General features: G+C 39.5%; 2 protein-coding genes across 2 annotated transcripts; both read right to left on the minus strand.

Annotated features, from left to right (window-relative positions):
• Positions 1–1,112: 1,112 nt before the first annotated feature.
• LOC115829535 (solute carrier family 22 member 5-like) lies at positions 1,113–8,328 on the minus strand. Its single transcript, XM_030793662.1, has 9 exons — positions 7,936–8,328; positions 7,025–7,128; positions 6,775–6,929; positions 6,494–6,665; positions 6,278–6,404; positions 5,461–5,561; positions 4,906–5,120; positions 1,505–1,687; positions 1,113–1,252 (listed from the first exon to the last, which is right to left on the minus strand). The coding sequence occupies exons 1-9, from the start codon at positions 8,326–8,328 to the stop codon at positions 1,113–1,115; spliced, it is 1,590 nt and encodes a 529-aa protein (XP_030649522.1).
• Positions 8,329–13,516: 5,188 nt separating this feature from the next.
• On the minus strand, positions 13,517–19,865 carry slc22a5 (solute carrier family 22 member 5). Its single transcript, XM_030793855.1, has 9 exons — positions 19,479–19,865; positions 18,352–18,455; positions 17,611–17,765; positions 17,235–17,406; positions 16,854–16,980; positions 16,291–16,388; positions 15,543–15,757; positions 14,079–14,261; positions 13,517–13,662 (listed from the first exon to the last, which is right to left on the minus strand). The coding sequence occupies exons 1-9, from the start codon at positions 19,863–19,865 to the stop codon at positions 13,517–13,519; spliced, it is 1,587 nt and encodes a 528-aa protein (XP_030649715.1).
• Positions 19,866–23,122: the final 3,257 nt, after the last annotated feature.

Below are 23,122 nucleotides of genomic sequence, written 5' to 3' on the forward strand. Positions count from 1 at the left end.
CTATCTGACAAGATAACATATTTAAGCTTAATATGATCATCAACTGCTGTGGACATGGCTTTTGTCAGAAGATATCTCTTTATTACAATATTAATAGTGCAATAATATAACTTTCTACACACACTTTATACTCGATTACAAAACAGCAGCCAAAATTTGTCAGATCTCTACCTCTGAATCTCTTACAATAACCGAATTAATGAAAATACCATCGCAGTCGGCCCTCCTTATTTAACCAACCGCGGATCGAAAATATTCGGTAAAAAAAAAATCCAGAAAGTTCCAAGAAGCAAAATTTGAATTTGCCGAGCGGCGAACACTACACTGACTCCACGCGAATGAAGTAATGTAAAGGCATACTCTGCTGTAGCCTCCCGCAATTTCACAGTTCCTCAGTCTCTATCCAGCACTCCTTGTTTGGGCATTGATCGCCTTGCGTCTCGCTCGTTCGCTATAAATGTTTTAAGACCTTTATATTTTCTCTATCAATATATTTTCTATCTATATAGGTACTTGTATTTTAAATATTCTGTGTTCTATTCTGTGTATTTCTCTTTAGGTCATTAAACGTAAGCATTCTGGAAGTGTTGAAAGAAAGAAAATGTTACGCTGTTGCTGACGTGCATGTACTATGTAGTTAGGCTTATGATGGTTGGGTTGTACTGAACATGTACAGACTTCTTTTTCATGTCATTATTCCCAAAACAATACAGTATAACAACCATTTAGATAGCATTTACATTGTATTAAGTAATCTATAGGTGATTTAAAGTAAAGGGGAGGATGCGCGTGGGTTAGGTGCACTACGCAATTTTATATAAGCATCCGTGGGAAGTCCTGGAACCAATCTCCCGCGGATACGGAGGGCCGACTGTACTCAGTCCATTTGTCCGATGTGTTTGATATTGGAACACTCTATCTCAGGTGGGTGAATGATGCTAATAATGCTTGTAAATGTTTTGTTCCATTCATTCAATAGGCAGTGGTATAACAGATACATTTCAGTTGGTCTATGTTTGTTATTTTTACTATGTTTATAATATCTCACATACTAATATAACCTAGCACCATTGAGTGTTTCTGTCCAACAAGTTATAATATTTTTGGGTCACTCACCCTCTAATGCTCTGCATTTGTTCGATAGTTTCCGGCAGGGCCTTTCCAAATGTTTCAGGGAGGAGGAAGCAGAACAGACCACCAAAAACAGCAAGACTTCCCATTAGAATGTATGGTAAATACTTGTAGTATGTACCTGACCAAAGGACAAGGGAAAGATTTAAAAATGACTTGAGTGTTTTTTATTGGTTTGAATTACTAAACTGTTTATTTGAGATATAAGGAACAGAAGATATTGTTATCTTGACCTCAATAGTAAATTGCATTAGTCAGTTATCTGCACATTATCTAACGTAATTGCCTGATTGCCTCATCAGACTCATTGGCACGGGACTCTGCTATCAAGCATAGCTGTAAAACTGAGAGCGGGGGAATTTTCCAGCCTTACCCAGATATATGATGAAAGGAGAGATGATGGTTCCTATGCGTGCAGCCATAGAGCAAGTACCCATGGCCATGTTTCTGATCACCGTGGGGAAAAGCTCTGAGGTCACGGCGTAGACCACACAGAAAGCCGCAGTGATTCCAAACTTCCCAACCATCTCCAGGAAGATTGCCAACTCAGGTATGTCTGAGTGAAAGAGAGATGACATCAAACATACCGATTTACACTCATTAGTCTGCCCACTAAAGCCAACATGTTCTTATTCACATTAAAGAGGAACTGTTTTAATTAGTGCTGACTCTGATGAATTACGCTCATGTAGCTCATTGTTGTGTTTGTATCTGTGATGTGATTTGCTGTGTTTGTCATGATCAGTTCCGTCTCTTTCTATTTTAACCATAGAGCTACCTGTCTGTTTGCATTCAAGATTTAGGCTTAAGCCCTGAGTGTTTTATGTGTAACCCCGTATACACATTTATTCAACAGTCAGTTCGAGTAACTGGTCGAGTAATTTGATTGGACAAGGGCATTCCAAAGAGTGCTGAAATAGAGTGTAACAGCACTGGGACGTTTTACTATTACGTATGAGTTTGCTTTACAGATGCTCTGATGCAGTAGTTGATTACTCCAATGCAAACTTAATTCACATTTACCAACAGCGCGAATGTGGATTCGTTCCTGTGTATGATAAAAAAGGACCTCGCTAGCCTGCAGTTGGGTATGATAAACAATAGCTAGCTAGCAAGCCTACCATGTATCTAGCCCGTCCATGTATGCTAAAAAGTGGCTCACTCGCCTGTAGTGGGCTACGATTAAAAGTGGCTTGCTTGCTTGCCTACCATATAGCCAGCCTTTTTGTGTATGATAAAAAGTAGCTGGTGAGCCTACTGTCAGGTATGAAAGAAAGTAGCTAGCTAACCTTTTCATGTATGATAAAGGGCAGGTAGATAGCTAGCTAACCAAATAACCTGCAGTCAAGAAACTGTTTATGTGTGCATGACAACAATGTAATCCTGCACGAACTATTTTTGTCAGGGGAGCCAAAGAAAACGGCAAAAAAACAATTTGTTGTCTCAAATTATCGTTACTTGATAAACAGCCTTGTTTGTAGAACTATTGTATAAAAGCAATATCACACTCAATGTGTGATATTATACTGTATAATAGTGCTGTTATACTGTATATCAGCATGGCTGTGATTACCTATTCCTGTGGCCTCGTGCCTACACAGCCGTGCTGATATAGAGTATCACAGCACTCCCTCTTGTGTGATATTGCTTAATTACATCACATTTATTTGATTAGCAGACAGTTTTAGCCAAAGCGACTTCCAACACAGACAGAGAACAAAACCGTACAAATAATCCTTGAGGAGCTGATTGTTGCGCAAGTGTCACTGCAAAGTTCCGCATCAGTGTTACATGCGGCGCACTGTGCATTTGTGTTGTTTGCGTCTTGTTCCCTCCCTTGCTTTCGCCTGCGCCTTGTTTTCCTTTCTTTCTCTTCTCTTGCTGTACTCTCTTGACGCAGGTATCAAACTGTGACGCGAAGCAGCCGTCAATCTCTGTCTGGCCTGTTGTTTCACCCAGCCTCCTCATCCCGGCCCAGCCAACCCGAGACGGAGTGCCCCTTTTGTCTCGGCCAACAAGAGATGGAGTGCCCAGTTTTAAAGATGCTGGTTTTGAAATGGACAGATTTCAATCTCGCTTTTGACTCTTTGTGCTTCTGTGTTTTTACCATTACAAACTTGCCTGTATCACGTTTTGACTCTGTTTTCGTTTGTGGATTGCGCCTTGGCTTGTTGGCTCTTGATTGTTGTGGGGGGGGGGGGGGGGGGGGGCAGGTAAGGTTGGGGATCCCTGTGCTAGTTTTCACTGTGTACAGGAGTTAGGTTAGAGGAGGGTGCCACTTCTGTATGTTTTGTTTTGTGGATAGTTAGTGGAGATGGGTTTTGTTTGACTCTGCCACCCTTTTGTTTTGTAGATAAGTGTGTGTGTTTTGGTGAAGGAAGGTTAGGATTGTAAATAGTAAATAGTTTTGTACATTAGAAAATATAGTTTTGTAAATATTATCAATATATCACACATCCCTTGTCCATTGCTCCCGTGTCCGTGTTTCGTTTTTTTTTTTTTATTTGTTTTTTTTTTTTTTTTTGTCGTTGCACTATCCCAAACCGACCCAAGCACTGGTGGACGAATTCATCCCTTACCCACACCCCTCGACACTATATTACGCCTGGGACATAATAATCAGGCTAGATACACACGCAAGTAAGTTAAAGGAAAATGATAGACTGAGCTACAATTGATATGAACTATCGTGTGCCAAGTATTGCAATTAAGAGCTAGATTGATCTACATCATAAAAAGAATCAGTGCTCATAGGTCAAATATGAATATTTGATTTTTTTTTTTCATTCAGACTCCTTGCACTGTTTTACTGTTTATTGGAATAATGCTTGAAGCACTGAACATTTTTTCTCCCAATAAAACACCTCACGTACCCCTTTTCCACTAACAGGGAACGGGTTCTTGAAATGGTTCCATTCCGGTTTCTTTGTACCTTGGTGCCATATAGCGAACCAGCCTGCATTTCCACCAGTTTTGAGCAGAACCATTATAATCAAGGATGTGTCATTAGCAGAGGGCGTTGCACAATGCACAACAGCAGGAAAGAACAGTTCCACTGGAAAAACCAGCTATCTTTTGGTTCCAGCGGGGAACCAACTGTTCAGGTTCTGAACCAATTTATTTTTGGTCAAAATGCTCTGAACGGTTCAAAATTTGGTGTGCGAACCAGAACGGAGCCCATTTGCTGTGGGTAGAAAAGGTGTAATGGAGTTCTCTCTAGGCTGCACTGCGCACAGGAGCAGTCTGCTAATCAGTGGCATGCAGACTCTGCTGGGCTGCCTTTTCATTGGCCAGCACTTCATGAATGAAGTTGCAGAAAAAGCTAATGCTTGCTGTAATGTTTTTTTTTCCTCAAAATACCTAGGCTACTGTGCATGAGCCAAGCTAAAGATAGCAAAACAGCTCAGGCTATATGGATCTTTCAAAAAAAAAAACCAAGTACTCTTACACAATACTTGGTGAAAACAGTAACCAGTTTAGCAGCATGACTGTTATTCATATATATTATGCTAAGTTAGCAATAGAGCAATAGAGATATTTTGTATTGGACAGGGTACACTTTTTGTTTCACTGAAGTTATCTAAAATTATCTAAAAAGTCTAATTAGATAAATAGATAAAAATGTGACCAGTCCACTTTGAGGTACTTTGGGTAACTAGCATTAGATGCCTTCACATTGTGCAAATCTCAATATGTTGTGTTTATAGCCCTTTGAGACCACCATATTGTATCGGGATAAGAGAGTGGTTTGACAGGCAAGTGGGTTGTCCCTACCTAAAGGTACCAGGTGAATGAGGAGAATGACTGCTCCTCCAAGGAGCAGTGTGGAGGACTGACAGAAATGTCTGGAACAGTACTTCAGAAGTAACAGGGCAATGACGTAGGCTGGTACTTCTACTACTGCGGACAGGAAGCAGTTGAGGTAGGCGTTACCATGAAGATTAGAGGTATTCAGAATCAAGCTGAAATACCCCAATGTGATGATCATCCTACAGGGAAAGAATGTCATTGTAATGCCTTAGAACAGTAGGCTCCATGCCAATCAGGAGGGACAAAATTTGAAACTGATATATTTAAAAAAAAAAAAAAAAACTGCATCTGAGATTTAGTCAGAAGTTTTCAAGTTCAGGGACATCCATGGCTTCACATAACTGTACATATAAGTGTAGGTAGCTGCCAGTCCAATGCTCAAACAAATTATCACAGTATAGGAGAATAACCAAAACGTAGAGTCAAAGCAAGAGACAATTTCAGGAAATTTCAGTCAGTGATATTAGAGTCTCTCCAGCTAAAATGATTGTGATGCCAAAAATGATTGTGAGAACTCACCATAAAAGTGCGCAGAGAACCGTGACAGCAAGCACGTTGCAGTTTCTTACAATATCTAAAATACTGTACTTCCTGTCCTGCTTGGCTACTGCATCCTGAATCTGGAAAGATGACCAACAGAAAAGTCTTTCAAGATGAGACTTTTCAATAAAATCCAAAGCGTGATTGTAATAATGCATGACTCGTATTTATTCAGTGACATGGAGTCCCACACTTGCTATTCCTGCTCAAAAAGATAGGCGTTTTTGCATTTAATTTTCCCACTGAAATGTTCAATTTCTTTCTTTTTTTTTTTTAATATGCAGAAACACTGTTTTAGTTGACTGTTACATAACATTGTGCAATTCTTATGATCTTATACTGTTCAGTGAACCGTTGCAGATTGACAAATTATTGTTTGAACCACTAAAAGAAAATAAGTCTGTCTCTCTGTTTTCTTATAGGAACAAAGTCCTATTGTCAAAACCAACTTTTATGAGAGTCTTATGTAACATCGTAGTGATTTCCTAAGATGTTATCCAGACGTGATGTCCTGCCAAATAAATTCCAGGTCTTCTTGGTTCTTAAGTCTATGGCACAGCCTTGCCAAGGTTGGTCAAATTTTGCACTAAATTGCATTGGAATTGTCTCTGACGTCCTGCATGAGATTTTAACCCCTTGTGTGTAGCAGTGTGTTACTAGGACAATGAATGCGAGTTATTCCTAAAATGATTTCTTTAAGTATACTCTGCTATCACCATAAAAGCTTTGGTAAAAACTAATTTATTTTCAAGCAACATCCTGACCATTTCATGGTTTACTTTTGAAAATCATATACCTCTGTTGGAGTGAAGATGACCTCTGGTGCTGTGACTTTGTTTTTCTTGGCGGCATCTCTCAGTATGGCCTCAGCCTCCTCCACTCTTCCCTGAGAGAGCAGCCATCGCGGAGACTCTGGGATAAACCTGAAGCAATCAAGAAACCAACAAAACAGGATTAAATGACTGAGCTGTTATAAACATGGTATGGACTCCCCAGTAAATGACATACTTACCACCACAATGGTATGTATAGGAGACCTGAGGCTGCCATAGGCACCACGAGCCACCTCCATTCTCGAATAAAATAAGCTACTGCCGGCATGGCCATGTAACCCAAAGCTGAGCTTAAGAAGACTCCCAGTGAACAGAAGACTACTCGTTCACTGGGGCCAAGTATCTCCGATCCTGGTTAAGAGAAATGACTGTTAGTTTCCATGCATGTTCAGATAGGATGAGACATGCTCTGAGTATTGGTTTGAAAAGGTGTTTATACAGTGCTGGAACGTCACCATACCAAGAACATAGGCAATGAGGTAGTTGGAGATGCCACCAAACCCAGCCAGGAAGAAAACTACACTGAAGAATTCCCAGTTTGGAGAGAATATCTGGATGAAAATAGTCAATGTCTGCATAACCATCATGGAAAAAAGTGCTGGCTTTCTTCCAAACCTGTTGAGAAACAGTTTCGTTTTTTTTCCTTCCCTTTGTTTTTAGGCACAGTCTTACATAATCTCTGAAATTGACAGATTTAATACAACACTGACCTGTCAGATATTTGACCTGATAGAAACGTTCCCACAAGGGCACCAGCATAGTGGAATGAAGATGTTAGAGGAACTTTATACTCATTTTCACAGACTAAGTCCCACTGCAACACACATGAGATTGATTTCTTTACTTTATGACAAATCCTTCTGTCTGATTATATCAACAGTGACAAACTCGGCCAAGTGTTTATATTATGATTATCACCCCCAGCATCAACCAATAAAAGCAGTGCATGTGTTATGGTTTAGATATGATTTATGTCATAACCTTAAGACCAATAAAAGTGAACTGGTATCGGGTGCCCATAATCAAATCGAATTGCATTTAATGATTCACAATTTGGATTAGAACAGTAAGCATTCTTCTTATCATTCTCATGGGCAGTTCTCCTTGACAACTTTCAAGGTAATAATTCACTGACATCGTATTTTCCAAATTAAATCCACAAAACATGCACAGCAATTCAAATGAATATGCATATTTGAAAGCAAACTATTTATGGTGAAATTCACCACAGCAATAATGAGCAGTAAATTCGGAAATCCAGATTGGACAAGTTTTGTGCAAAATGCGTTGGAGCTTATATAAACTTGAAAAAAATAGCTGGTGATTGTTTTAGTTTCCATTACTCAGCGAACACAATTTATATCCTTTCGAGGTCGATATTTAGAGCACACGCAAACAGAGATAAATTGAAATTGTACACTTTAACCTCTCTTGTTTACATTTATACACTTTGATCTTTAATCTTTTGCCCCTCACAGTATCCAACAAGTTCACCACACGTTGCATATTTTCTCCATAATTACTTTTTTTACGTCACCATTTTGCCAGCTTCCTTATATTCTGGTCTACATTCCTGTCAAGGCATCAGAGATAAGATGGACCAGTTAAATGTTTGTCTCACCTCAGTAACAATTGTTGACTGGTACATCTCTTTGCTGTACTTCCATCCATCCAGACAGCTCTCCAGTGCTATCTCACTAACATTCACATCCACATTCGGGATGTAATTTAACTTGGAGAAGTTTTTCACCGTGGCCAGATTGTACCTGCTGCAAGAGCTATGCTTCAGCTGACCATCCTGCATCACCATTGGAATGGTAACATTTCTCCACATCTCACTGATGTTATGCTCCTTTGGAATCAGACATTCATGTGGTGGTGTGTCTCCTACAAAAACTATGTAGATTCCCACAAAACCGTTGGGAAGGATGCTGATGGCTAAGGCCAAAAAGATTCTTCTCTGAAATGGCTGCCATGTTCCCAGGAAAGATATGACATCGTCGTACTGTCTCATTTTGGGCCCTTTTTTTTTTTCTTTTTTGGTGTGACCCTCTGTGTGAAGTTTGAAGTCAGTACATTTTGTGTTGCAGTTGTGCTGTAGCATCTGTCTCAAGTGAGTGAATGCTAAACCAACCTCCTTTATATGTCAGCTTATGACGTTATTTCAGGTTGCTGGTGTTCATCATCTTTTATTATTTCTTCTGGATGTGTCTTCTGGGAATAGGATTAATAATTAACTGAGGTGAACATTGTAGGTGAACTGCTGCTGAGCTGAAGACGACAGTCAGTCTAACGGCCGAAGGTTTAATGCATGATTGTCTTATCTGGCGCCCTCATGAGACTGCGTGTATGGTTGAAGCTATTTCTTGACTAGTTTAATGCATGATTGTCTTATCTGGCGCCCTCATGAGACTGCGTGTATGGTTGAAGCTATTTCTTGACTAGTTTAATGCATGATTGTCTTATCTGGCGCCCTCATGAGACTGCGTGTATGGTTGAAGCTATTTCTTGACTAGTTTAATGCATGATTGTCTTATCTGGCGCTCTCGTGAGACTGCGTGTATGGTTGAAGCTATTTCTTGACTAGTTTAATGCATGATTGTCTTATCTGGCGCCCTCGTGAGATTGCGTGTATGGTTGAAGCTATTTCTTGACTAATCTGACTCCATTTATTATTTACAGCCACTGATAAGCCTGTGGTTAGAATCTGCCAGCATTCTGTTTAGTTTAGGGACTGAAGGAGGATCACTCAGTTTAGGTCAGGGACTGAGGGAATAACCTATTCAGTTTAACTGAACCAGTTTAGGTCAGAGACGAAAAGGACGACCGCTCGGTTTAGTCCACACTGTAAAATAAAATCTGTAAAATAACCGCTCTTTTCCTTTTTATTTTACAGATTTTTCCTGTAGTTCAGAAATACGTGGAAATGTCAATGAAAATTACAAAAATAGACTGTGAACTTCCGTGTCCAATGTAAAATAACATGAAAATTTTGTGACTGTGAATTAACATAACATATCTGTATTTTTAGGAGAAAATGTAGGAATTTTAACATCAAAATATTGTTAAAATATAATTCCACAGTCATAGTTTATGACTGGTCAAGACAGAGATGAAAGTGAACAAGGTTGTAGGCTTTCAGACAGACAGGGCTGAAGAGAACTAGTTGTTGTACACTGTAAACCTGAGAGCCCAAATAACCTCTATTAAGTTGTGTAAACTTAACATGTCCTTATAAATTCTACTGACTCAAACATTTTGAGTTGTTATAACACGTAATCTAATGTTTAGTTATGTAATCTAAAAACTTTTGATTAATTTCAAATCACTTTTGGATTAAGTAATATGAACTCATTATCAAAGCTGCTTGTCCTAATTAGGGTCGCGGAGAGTGCTGGAGCCTATCCCAGCGCTCATAGGGCAAAAGGCGGGGAAACACCCTGGACGGGTCGCCAGTCCATCGCAGGGCAGACACACGCACAAACACACTCACACACACATTCATACCAAGGGACAATTTAGTGCCTCCAAACTAAACAGGTTACTAACCTAGCACGGTCAGTAGTTTGTGTGTTAGACCATCACACAGTCCTGCTGTGACCTAGAATTCATCCTGTCCACTAATCACCTTATACTCAAACTCCTTGTAACTAATGAAATTAGTAACTTCAAAAGAGGCAATACTACAGATTAACAATTGACAATTTCTCATAATGCCAGGAATAAACTAAACACTGTATAAATCCACTGAAATATTCAAACCAGAAAACACTAGACTCAATCAGAAATAAACGGATAAAGATCTAATAACAACTAACAATAATACAAAGTAAAACCAAAAGTCAAAGATTTATCATACCTGGCAAGAGGTATGAGGATATCTGCACACAGAAAAGCTCAAATCAAAAATTTGATTCTCTTCCTTAAATATCCATCCAGAGACAAAGAAGTTGCCGGCCAAATGGAGATTTGCATGGATAGCCTATTAACATATCTGAGGACCGTAGGGAGGAGATAGGATCCTGGAACTGCCTTTTGTGCCACCAGTGTGCTGGCATCAACCAATGTCTTGATGTCTTCCATTCATTAAAGAAATTTTCTCCCTAAACCCCAGTGTGCTGGCATCTACCACTGTGACAACATGATGTCTTTTGTCCAGGAAGCGGTGAGGGGGAATGGCAGGCAGTTGGCAGACAAGCACCAGGACACAGAGGTACATTAGAAAATGAAGAGACTGTCCACAGGCGACACCAGGGATGTATTGCTTACTCCTATAGTTCAAACAGCCCTCAGGATCGATGCGATGCGCCTTACATCGCATCGATCCTGAGCCCTGCGATGGCCTTACGACACGACCTACAGGTAACAAATACAGAATTCATTGTGAGTTTGTCGTTTCACCCACTGCCAAACGAGGACAAGACATATTTTTGACGTTTTTTTGTGCAGTTATAAGGATTATGATTTAGGTGTCAGAAGACAGACTGAATAACGATAGATCAAAACAGAACACATGGAGAATTGGACAGGATCTCTTTTTTTTAATCCGAGCCTATGTTTAATGAATGATAAGGTGAGCATTTTTGCTGAGAGAATAGTGCTGTAGCCACCTTTAAAGACTACATCGATACAGCCTGAGAAAACTGCAGCCATACTGTGATTTAGTTTGAATTTAGGGGAACCTCTGAACAACTTAATTTGGAGCTCTGTAGTACAATATACTTTTACTTTATCACCAAAGGCATGCTACAGGACATCAGTTATATCAGCTATATCAGTTTTCTGCCAGCTACGGCTACTTCTGTGTTTCTTACTGACATACACATATGTACAGATTCTGAACAAGGTTGGACAGTGAAGACCTCTGGGAGCAGGCAGATTTGAAAATCCTGTGTTCAAACGCAAAGTTTAAATGATTGATGGGGTTAACACATTGTTAACACATTGCACAGAGTCTAAGAATGGGACGGCCTCAGTTCCTAGAAATCTGTTTCTGTATGACCTGTCCTAGCACATCTAATCTTGTATGTGTAATCTTAGCTGAGTTGACCTTTTACAAGTTTTAACGGAGTTGACCTCTTGTGCAAAAGATTTTTTCTTTCTTTCTTTCTGCTGAGAAGAAATGAACAAGCATGCAGGTGTTAGGGACAGTACTCTGAACTGATAAAAATCAACATTTTGTACGTGACAGGCATAATTTACAGCTGACAGCCATGAATGGTTACATATGTGAAACGTAGCAGGGCTTGCTGTAAAAAGACAACTCATTCACCCTCATGGACACACTGTGTTGCATCTCATCTCAGACAGCACACAAAACAAAGTCTGGTATTTGTAACAATGCTGTTATGTGTTGTTTCTACATGAAGCATGACTCTAATAATGTTTTAAAAAGAAATGAGGCAGTTCTTTAAAACAACAACAACAACAACTACAAAACAGAACCCCCCCATCAAACTTTTAAAAGCTCCTCTAGAATCTCTTAAAGACCCTTGAACTAAAATCAGAGCTATGATCATGTTTCAATATGTGGCAAACGGCACACCCTGCTCTGCTCGTTCCTCCCTCTAGTGGCCGGTATGGGTACTGTTATTAAAAAAAATAGTAGTAGTACCTGTTAACAGTTATCATATTAATGGTACCTGTTAACGCCCTCTTCCTTTTGTTTCTCCCCCATTAGTCAATTTTGATTAGGTTTTGTCACTTCCTAGTTCCTTTGTTTAGTCCTGTTTTGATTAAGTTCTGTTACTTCTTGGTTTCTTGGTTTAGTCTTGTCAGTTCAGTTATTGTTCCCACCTCTTCAGTTAGTTCAGCCTCATTTAATTTTGTATAAATGCTCCTTCTTTTTCCTCTGTCTTTGTCTGGCATTGTTTGGTGCATACCCCACGTTATGCTGGTCTTCCTGCTTGCCTGATTTTCTTAAATCACTCTCTGTAAGTTCTTTGAAGTCTTTTTTCTTATGTTTAATATAAATAAAAAGACAACTGACCTGCATATGCGTCCAGTCTCTCCTACCCAATGCAACAGCAAAATGCACTGGTGTTTGTCACTGTTCTGAGTGAAGTATTATGGATTGCTTACACTACAAGCATTATAATGCTATATATACTATAGAGCTAAAACTATAATAAGCTATACTGTTTTAACAGCACAAATGGACAGGTTGAGTAGAAAGAGAGATGTCTGTTTCACATTCTTATTCAATCCATAATAACATTTTATTTTTCTTACCCAGACATAAATTGATCCACAAAGTTAGTAGTTCTCTAATTTATTAGAAAAACAGCAGCAATTCTATCGATGTACTGTATTAACTTAGATGAATGAACAGGAAAAACAAACCAAAAAACAAAACAAAACAAAACAAAACAAATTAATGATAGACCTTTTATGCCCTTATATGTAATGTTCTGTAGAGCTCTTAAACGACCTAAAGCTGGTGATCTGTGTGTGTAGAAAAAACAAACTAATTAACATAATCTGCAAATTTCATTAACATTAATGCAAAATATGAACTGGTAGTTTTCTGACACCCCCCCCCCCCATTCTCTCACTCTGTGTTTGCAGACATAAGTACTTCCCTGATTCAACAGAGACAGTAGACTAATTTGCAGAAAACAAGAAGACCATACAGATTGTATAGATGTAATATGGATATTCAAACAGAAGAAAACCACAGAGACCAGATATGTAATATGGATATTCAAACAGAAGAAAACCACAGAGACCAGATATGTAATATGGATGGCCAAAACCTGTCAGTTCAACAGCTTTACACAGTTCAGCAGACATCACTCACCAGTGTTTTGCACATTTTGCAATTAGTTCTAAGTGATATACAGGTAAGTAATACTTCAATGATTGATATGAGTTTACATTAACCATAACACCATAAATGATTCTTTGATTGCTGTCTGATCTTCACAGACCCTGTTGGTGAGAGAGGATCCCCTGGTTTGGTTACCAGGGCTCCACTCTCTGCAGCCTCTCTGCTGAACAGATCAAAAGCTTCATTTGAAGTCATTCTGTCAGGCTTTCACTGCATGGCCATGCTGGAAGAACTCTGACTCCTCGGATGCAATTTAAGTTCATTCCCTTTGCACAACCTGTTGTAAAACAATTTAGTTTCAGCTGAGTCCATACAAAGATGAAATGATTAGCATTTACACAGTTCTTAACAAACATAGTGGGCTCTCTGAATGTCATGCTGACCCTTTGCACTTCTGCATTTGTTCCAGTGTTTCCGGCAGCTCCCTGCCCAGTGTCTCTGGAAGGAAGATATTGACGATGGAAGATCCCATGGTGAGACTTCCCATCAGAATGTAGGGCAGGTACTTATTGAAGGTTCCTAAGGTATAGGTGTGTGTGTGTGTGTGTGAGAGAGAGAGAGAGAGAGAGAGAAGGGGGGGGAGGGGAGAAAGAACTTGCATTGTAGCATACAATCTGAAATAGCAAAAAAAAAAAAAAGTCAATGTCTATTTCCAAAGTTAAGGATGTCTACAGCAAAAGGTGGCAAAAATAAAAGTAGAGGTACCTCTGCTGAAAAAACATTCCTCTAAGTAGAGTTAAACTATCCTTCTTGAAAACTATTTAAGTAAGAGTAAAATAGTCACACACTTACACTTTACAAAAAAATGATTGTCAGTTTAACTCTACTTAGAGTACTTTAGTAAGAGTACTTCTACTTTTACTCTTGCCACCTGCAGGTCCAGAGGTGGGCGCTCTAGTTAACCTCAGTGAACGAGACAAATGAAAAGAACACACCTAAAAAAATAAGGTAAGGTGCCGTGATGCTGCCGATGCGAGCGGCTGAGGAACAGAGTCCCATTCCGAGGTTCCTCATCACGGTGGGATACAGCTCCGCCGTGTAGATATACACCACAGTAAAACCGATGGTGAAGCCAAATTTGCCAGCCATCTCACACACCAGGGCCAGATAATGCAGATCTGTGGAGGAATGAGCAGCGGTGTTGATGCGTGTTACTTTGGGACAGTGTAACAATTAAAGTGATAGTTAACAAAGCGATGGTTGTGTCTACATCTACGCCTGTGAGTACACAACACGTTGGTCACAGTGACATGAGAATAAACAAATCTGGAGAATTCTCAGAGCTGGTTATAAATCCAAGGTAAATGTTGCATCTTTCCCCTCCACACTGAAAGGACTTTTTCTGCACTCTAATGGCTGAAACTAAAGCAATTCTCAGTAACGTTCAAAGACTGAACATCTTCACATTGGTCTTTGACCCAAACGGTTTCATAAAACCAGTTAACCATTGAAAACACATGGCAATAGTCCGTGGTAATCCTGACGTGCTCTCTCTCTCACCCCACACATGCTCGCCTCTGAAAAGACATACTGGTTTTTCGCACCTCTTTGTTGTTGATATTATTTACTATCATCATACTTGTTAATGTTATTATTAAACAATAATTTTGTGCTGTATCAGAGGGCAGGTAGCGTTCTCTTTTCTTTAATGTGCATGTTTTGAGTTCCGGTCAGTCGCTACCCGCTCCTCTTTTGGTTTTCATGCTTTTGTTCCTTGGGTTTTGTTTAGTTAATACTGATACTTTTGTGCTTTTGAATCAATGGCGTTTTTATGCTTTTGAAATACATCTGACGTCTAAACACAGGCAGTTCTTGACTCTTCACATAAGCCCTGGTTCTCTCTCTCCCCCTCTGCTGGTCCCTTCAGTGTTGGGTTTTATTAGTCACTTCCTGGTTCAGTTAATTATTCAGTCGTGGTCTGAACCTGCTTCTGTTTTGTTTTTTTTACTTTGCCCCGCCCTCCATTAGTTTACTCTGGTCCTTTGTATAAATACCACTGTTTCATACTTTCCTTGTGAAGCCTTTGTCTAACATGTCCTTGCTGTCTGATGTAACCTTGTCCTTGGTTTTCTCGAGTAAATTTTTGAGTTATCTGGAGTCCTACTTTGTTTTTGCGTTCCTGTGTTTTTGGCCTGGCTTTTGTTTAACAAAACTGGTAAATTACACATGCATCCAGTCGTTCTTCTACCGAATGTGCGACAGTTACGGAACGCCCTGACAGTATGAGTCAGAGAAAACATTGACATTTTGCAGAATTGAAATATTTTAAGGCATTTCACAGAAGGTAAATACAAATTGTTCTCAATTCACAACCAGTAGAGCCTTTGATTGAGTGACTACACTACATGATGTGACAGAGCTCTACCAGTGGGGGGATGACACCAAATCAAAATCCTTACTCTCAGGAATGAATTGAATTAGGAGAAGAAATCCTCCTCCTGTCAGGAGAAACACGGAGAGCAGGGTTCTCCGCGGACAGCGCTTCAGGAGCCATGTCCCCACAATGTAGGCGGGGACCTCGGTCGCCGCTGACAGGAAACAGTTGAGGAATGGATTGCCAATCAGATTGGATGTGTTCAAAGACAATCCGAAATATCCAATATTGACAGCCATCCTAAACAAAGACATCAAAATCAGCACAGTTCAGCTTCTTCCTTTGGAAGACGACGATGATTTGTATGTGTAGTTAAAATATATATTTTTTTGTACGTTACACAGTAAATAATACAATAGACTAACAATAACAACGTTTAAAAAAAAAAAAAAAACGACTGAGCAGATGCCCTAGTGCCTTTGACCTGAGTTAGATATGTAGGGAATACTTCAGGACAGTGGGCATTTCTAATGGAAATCTGCATGGCTAATGCCTCATCACTGAATCATCACTGAATCATCACTGTCTCACAGAGGGCTCCTCTCTGACAAGTCCTAATCATCTTCTGACAGCTGGTTGAAATGAATTATTGAAGGACAGAGGATATAAGGATATTTTTTTAAAGACAGCAAATGACTTCACGGTCATTATGATTAAAAGCTGTAAGGTTTTTATGTATGCATCCTACTTAAATAAAAGTAAAATACCCAAGGATAGGAGGCCCATTTGAATATTCATGTATTGCACATGTATTGCACTGTTAGAGGACTTACCACAACAGCAAACACATGAAAGTACAACACCGTAGCGTACTGTTCTTTAGGACATCAAGCACACTGAATTTCTTCATCTCCGCGAGTTCATTCTCATCCTGTTTATAGAAAAACAAATTTGCCTGTTTGTGCAATTATTATAATTCCTAATAATTAGTGCAGAAAGCAAACAAAGACTTAACATCATTAAACAGTAAAGACATCATTAAACAGTATAAGATCTCAAATTACATCATATCATATATGTATTGAGTACACTGTACTCTGCACAGTGACTCTCATAGCTTAGTATGGGGTTTTGGCAACACTTTATTTAACCGTATCTTTAACTGTCATCAGTAGGTATCACATCCATTTATGACTATGTATTACCTCTTATGCCAAATCAGAGTTTTAATCTCCACGTTTATATGAGAACATCCCACGTATTATCCTGAATCTGGTCACAGTACAAACTGAGTCATCTCTGGTGTCTAAACATGACATTAATATCACTGATTGAAATGGCAAAGTATCGAAGTACTTCTTATGGTGTTTCAAAAGGAGATCGTTTTGAGGCAAACCTTTGGCTCTTTAAAAATGACCTCAGGTGCTGTGACTTTGTTTTTCTTGGCAGCATCTCTCAGTATGGCTTCAGCCTCCTCCACTCTTCCCTGAGAGAGCAGCCATCGCGGAGACTCTGGGATGAACCTTAAAATGAAATACGAATCCATTTACACATCATAGTTCTTGAAGAGTAAAATTGCACCCTCTTAAGCTTTATTTTAAACAGAATGAAGAGGTCTGACACCTCTTTTCTCTCGGGCCACATTCAGTCTACTGGAAACTCTTCTCTGGGCCTTTCTCACTGGACTTTGTTGACGGTAGATTGTATTAAGCCCAGAGCTAAACGTGCCCCTAATTGAGTGTGAAAGCCTTTACATCACTGGAGTGACTAGACTGACCACCACAGCGGGAAGTAGATCACAGTGATCCCAGACAGGACCCTGAGGAGCGTTCTCCAGTCCCTGATGCCAAAGGCAATGAGTGGCAGCAGCATGTAGCCAATGCAGTAGTGCAAAAATGCCCCCAAAGTCGTGAAGAGCACACGCAAGGATTTGGTCAATATCTCGGTTCCTGTAGAAAACGATGAATTTAATGTAGGGATTGCTTTACCAAAAGAAAGCGTGTCTGATGCATTATGGTTCATCTTACAATGTACAACTGCTTCATTACTAGCTGTTTCATATCATCTATATAATTACGTAAAATAAGTGTTGTTGTTGTTTTTTTATACACATATAATTGTGCATTAAAATAGGTTTCCATGAACAAACTTACCAAGGACAAATGCCGTGATATATTGGGCTACTTGAGATGCACCCACAAAAAAATATAAGACACAGAAAATCAGCCATGAGGAGGAAAAAGACTGGATAAGGATGAAGAGGAAATGCGTGGATATGCAGATGAAGAGCACCTTCTTTCTCCCTAGTCTGCAAGAAGGAGAGGGAGAAAAACACTCACAGAAGCACTGATGGTTTCAGACGTCCACTTCATGTTATTGATTATAAAAAGTAGTATTTTGGTTTTATGTGCATACAGTTAGTTTTACTGTGTTAATAGTTCGATTTTTTTTGTTGTAAATATTGACTTTTCTTGTCTACAAAGTCATCTTTAGGAGTTAAATTTTTTTTTAGTGCAAGTTTATTTTCTAACCACATGGGGGTGATATTGATCAATTTGTGAAATGGTTTTGAAGTGGCCAGTATCACCAGAATATTTTTAAACAGGATAGTTACACAATTTTTTTCTCTTTCTGCAGATGATGACAGTTGTCTTCTGTCAGTGTTCCTGTGTATGATTTGCAGTGCAGTATACATTCACTAAAACCTTCTCACTTTTTGGTGTGGTTGTTGTTGTTTTAATGTGATGAGTGGCTTTAGCCTAACAGCTTGTCTTTAACCCAGTGCTCATTGACAATCTAGACACAGCTTAAATGCCATGACAGGACGACTTATGTGGCTGTTTTTTTTTTTTCTTTTTCTTTCTTTTCTTTTGGGGACCAGTGAGAAACAGTACCTGTCAGAGATCTGTCCAGAGACTAGAGATCCAAACAAGTAGCCCATGAACATTGTCGAAGAGGCAAACGGAACTTTCCACTCGTCCCCACAGACGAGCTCCCACTGCAGGAAAGCACAAACATTCTCCCTTACAGAGTTTCCCACGTCGCAGGTTGTAGTAATGTATCATAAACGGTGCTTTTCGAGGAGAATTAAGATAAAAAGGGTATCCAAGCTCCTATTAACTATCAGATCATTTCAAAATTTGAGAAGAGCTGTTTCTGTGCTAGGGTGTCCCTTAGAGAAGACTGACTTTCCATTCATGTTATTTGTGTTGAGATGGTCATTAACATGGATGGACATGACTTGCATGGTTATTTTGCCAAGGAAAGGGAGATTCGAGATTGGTCTGTAGTTACTAAGCACAGTGGTGTCAATATATTTTTCTGTGTTTAGCAGATGCTTGACAATAGCTATTTTAATGCTGTGAGCATATATTCTCTGTTGTCATGACTGATTCATCAATAGTCCGGACATCAGCCAATAATGAGCTCAGATGCTGTTTAATAAAGTTGGTGGTTATGGGGTCAAGTGGGGTAACCACCGTATGGGGGGGGGGGGCAAGCTTACTATCTTCTCTCCTATAACAGCAATTTTATCACTAATGCAGCACACTCATTGCATTGGTTGGTTCAGGAGAGTTCAGGTGAGGTGTAAGAGGAAAGGTTTATCAGTCTGCCAACAATGAAAGACTTAAAGACCACATATTCAGCACAGCACATCTGAGAGGCTGGAGGCACAACTGCTCAACATTTTTTTTTTTTAATCACCGTTACCACATTTCACTATGATTAAATTACGCTCGTCAGAGCAATCCTTTGGTTTGTTGCCATGCCACCAGCTGCTGCAAATTACAGGAGCGTTGTCAAAAGCATTGTGGTTACCTCCACGTCACCTAGGATGACCAGCAGTGCTAACTGTGTGCCCAGGAGGATGATGGGAGAAGAGATCCTGCTACGTGGTGTTTGGCACAACCCATAGGAAACTCATTCATTTCTTATGTCCTGTTTCTTAGTGTGTTAACGATCAGTGTAAAAAGAGACTGGACACACACACACACACACACACACACACACAAAGACTCACCTCAGTGACAATAGTGGACTGGTAGATATCCTTGCTGTAGGTCCATCCATCCACACAGCGCTCCTGTTCAATGTCAGTGAGGTTTATATCCTGAGGGCTGTAGCCCAGAGCAGAGAGGTTTCTGATCACATCCAGCCTGTACCTCCAACACTTACTCTGTTGCTTCTGTCCGTTCACCTCCACTACAGGAATACTGGCCGCCCTCCACGACTCACTCAGATTCCCATCTGGAATTTTACACTGGTGGAGTGGAGAGGCCCCAGCAAACACAAAGGACAAACCACTGAATCCAGTAGAGATGAAGGTCACGTTCAGAAAGAAGAAGGTCAGCAAAAAATAAGGACCCTTTTGCCCCAAAAAAGCTGTTTCTTCGTCATAATCTCCCATTCCTGTCGAAGATGCGTGAAGACCAGGACACCAGTAGAGTAAAGCAGAATTTTTCTCGGTTTAAATCAAACACAGAGGGCTGAATGACAGCCTCCAACTGAAACTTTCAGCTCTTTGGGTCAGTGTAAAGTCTCCTACACAAATGTGGAGGAAAACAGTGGGGATCAGCCACATAAAATATTGTTTCTTTTTCTTCTGTAACCTCTCTATTTGTAGAGGAAACGATTGTATATGCGTCCTGTGATCCTACAGCGAAAGGGACACGTTGAAGTTCAGGGGGCTCACTGACACACTATATGAGTTGTGTGATCTCAAAAAAATAGACTTGCAACAAATTGCCCTCTAACAGTTAACATAGTGCTGTGTGAAAGCAGCATTCTTTGCACCACAAAGACCCAAAAGCATGACACGTGCTTGCACTGTGAATGGGCTTTAGAGAATTACAAATTCACAATCCACACTCTGTGATGTGGCCTCTTAAAGGAAACTCTAAGAAAGGAGCTCTAAGCTTGACCATTAACTTCATGCGCTACACTTCTCAGCATCTACACTAAAGGTGTTTCAAGAAGATTTGACTTGTAGCAGCTGCTTGGGTTTGAACTGTGTGAGTTCAGTATCAGAATGCTTGTTCAAGGTAAAGTGTCATCACTTATACGTTACCCTTGATAATTCAGAGCTGGGACATCTGAGTATTTCACTGTTCTTTCACTGACAACGAGTCTGCTAATGATGACCACATTTAACTATAGTATAAATATAATAATGATGGAATGGAAATGATTATTAAAAACACCTTGCACTCAGCAAATGATGTATAGAACCAGTTCAAAAACATATTCCTTAATTTATCAGTTTTTGATGGTGTGTTTCTTTTTTCTTGTTTTTTCTTCTTTTTTCTTTCAAAATCAATCACCAGAGGGCCCCCAAGAGCACTTGAAATGTCCCACAAGGGAGCTTGATTTTTTTTTTTTTCTTTTTAATTTTTTTTTGTGATACGTTATGTCAGTGGTAATCATACAAAAAACACTACTGGTTTAATCAGTTCCCGCTGGTGACACGTTCATGCGCACTGTAACGGACGCTAACTGCATTTTGATGCAAACACAGTCAGACCTACGTTAGGTTGCAGTCATGTCCTCTCCGTGGATGGAAAAAGCAGCAAAAAAAGTAATGTCGCAAAAAGGACATATCCTTCTGTTTACCTGAGTTATTTGATTTTAATTGCAGTTGCTGTTCTCATGCATCTACACTAAAGGTGAGGCGGGAAACATTGAGGCGGGAAAAATCTGAGATTTTCGAGAATACGGTTGTTATATTATGAGAATAAAGTCGTGATATTACGAAGAAAGTCATAATATTATGACTGTTAAAGTTGTAAGTTTAGGCTACATGTTAGTTTAGAGGGGAAATATCAGAAGAGTAGCCTGCCGCCTGCGTTAAAACGAGGAACGAAACTGTAGACCTGTGTTTGCTCAACAAGCGAATTTATCAAACGTTTAATGATAAGATGATTAAGTATGGTTACCTATTGACTGATGTGTGTGGCACGGCACAACGCCTCAGACAGCAGTTGCAAGAAGCAGGATCAGGCTGCCATTGACTGTCCTCTCACCCGTTTTGCTGGTTGCTGGTAATATATTTTCCTAAAATTATGGTTTTTTTTGTCGAAATTTTACGATTTTATTCTCGTAACATCATGATTTTTTCTCCTAAAATTATGACTTTATTTTCCTTGAAATGTTATGGCTTCATTCACATTAAATTACAACGTTGTTCTCGTAATATTATGACTTGTTTCCCTAAATTACGATTTTATACTCGTAATATTATGACCTTGTTCTCGAAATCTCGGAATTTTTCGTCAAAGTGGCCTTAATACTCTGTCGTATGTTCTGCACTTCTGCGTGTGGCAAATTATTTTAAACCAAAAGCAATTAAAGTGGTTAACATGTTTACAGTAAATACATTGTCTGCTGGTTTATTTTGCTACTTTTCAGTACACCTGCGATCAGTATGCCACTTAGTACTTCATCACTTTGAATATTAAAGTACAAATTAACACAAGTCCACTCTTGTGAGTTTGCTACCTTTTAAGATTAAAAACCATAGAAGGGTAAACCATACCAGGCTGACATTGGTGTGATGTAAGCAACACAGCTACAGCTAATGAAACTGGTAATGGGTGTGTTAGATACAGTAAGTGTGTGAATGATGGGGGGGCAATCAAATTCTGCCCAGGGCCCCATAAAAGCTTGGCCCAGCCCTGAGTCATACGAATAAAGACATCTGGTTATTATTATTATTATAATTATTATTATTATTATAAGAATCTGAATGAAACCACACTATAGTCCACTCACTTGTCTGTCTTTAGATGTGTTCCTGCTTGGAAAAGAGCTCTTAAATGAAGGAAGATTCACCCAGTAGCGTGCCGTAGCACACTCATGGGTTTACTATTAAATGTCAGCGAGATTTTTTTCTCTTTTCAAACTTTTTAACCCTAACAGGTTATTCTTGAACTGATTGGTTTATTAACAGAGAAGGCAGGGAGGGATCATATGTAAACAAGTTCGGTGAAAAACAATGAACAATTATGTCAATACAGTCAGGTGATCACAATTATTTTAAGTCACATTCATGAATTAGTTTGTCAGACATTCTGACCATTTATTACTTAGCTTTGTGTGATCAGAGGTGAAATCCAATACCATTTTCTTTAATTAAGTCATTCATTAAACCACTCAGCAAGTCATGGTATTGTTTATTGCTGTTGTTTGTAACACAGTAAGATTCTATGACCTCACGTCAGAGAACGCTGGTATCTGCTTTGCAATGATGTCCTGTTATTCAGGAAACGAATACATCAATAGTGTATCTTCACATTTCTAGTGCATAAAACAGGTTTGCAAGTAAAATTCAGTTCCACTTGGTTATTTCCACAAAGTATGATGGCCCACACTAAAATCTTTGCCAGGTTTAACGTTTGTGACGCCTTTAATTTTTACAGTAAATGTATAATTAAGAGATTTCGAGAAAAATAGCTATATAATAACTGAGTAGCTGGACTTGTACGGTATATTTGGTGCAGGGAGGGGGGGCCAAAGGGGGCGCTGCCCCCTCAAATAAACTTTTTGCTCAGTTTTAACTGTAGCTTTAAGCCTCTACGATGAATCGATAGCGATATGTACCGCAACAGACACTTCATCAACAGCAATAAGGAAACTGTTGGACAGTTTCACTTTAATGCATTAAATGCA

Source organism: Chanos chanos, chromosome 16 (assembly GCF_902362185.1).
Source record: "Chanos chanos chromosome 16, fChaCha1.1, whole genome shotgun sequence".
NCBI classification, from domain to species: Eukaryota; Metazoa; Chordata; class Actinopteri; order Gonorynchiformes; family Chanidae; genus Chanos; species Chanos chanos.

Bases quoted from the DNA above. Each gene is read 5' to 3' on its own strand.
- slc22a5 (XM_030793855.1), bottom strand. From the start codon at position 19,865: ATGGGAGATTATGACGAAGAAACAGCTTTTTTGGGGCAAAAGGGTCCT. The intron at 17,407-17,610 runs GTAAGTTTGTTC...CGTTTTCTACAG, and splicing joins TATCACGGCATTTGTCCTTG to GAACCGAGATATTGACCAAA. The intron at 16,389-16,853 runs GTTTGCCTCAAA...TTCTATAAACAG, and splicing joins TCATTTTTAAAGAGCCAAAG to GATGAGAATGAACTCGCGGA.
- LOC115829535 (XM_030793662.1), bottom strand. From the start codon at position 8,328: ATGAGACAGTACGACGATGTCATATCTTTCCTGGGAACATGGCAGCCA. The intron at 6,930-7,024 runs GTCAGTGTTGTA...GTTTCTCAACAG, and splicing joins TCAGGTCAAATATCTGACAG to GTTTGGAAGAAAGCCAGCAC. The intron at 6,405-6,493 runs GTAAGTATGTCA...TGATTGCTTCAG, and splicing joins CTATACATACCATTGTGGTG to GTTTATCCCAGAGTCTCCGC.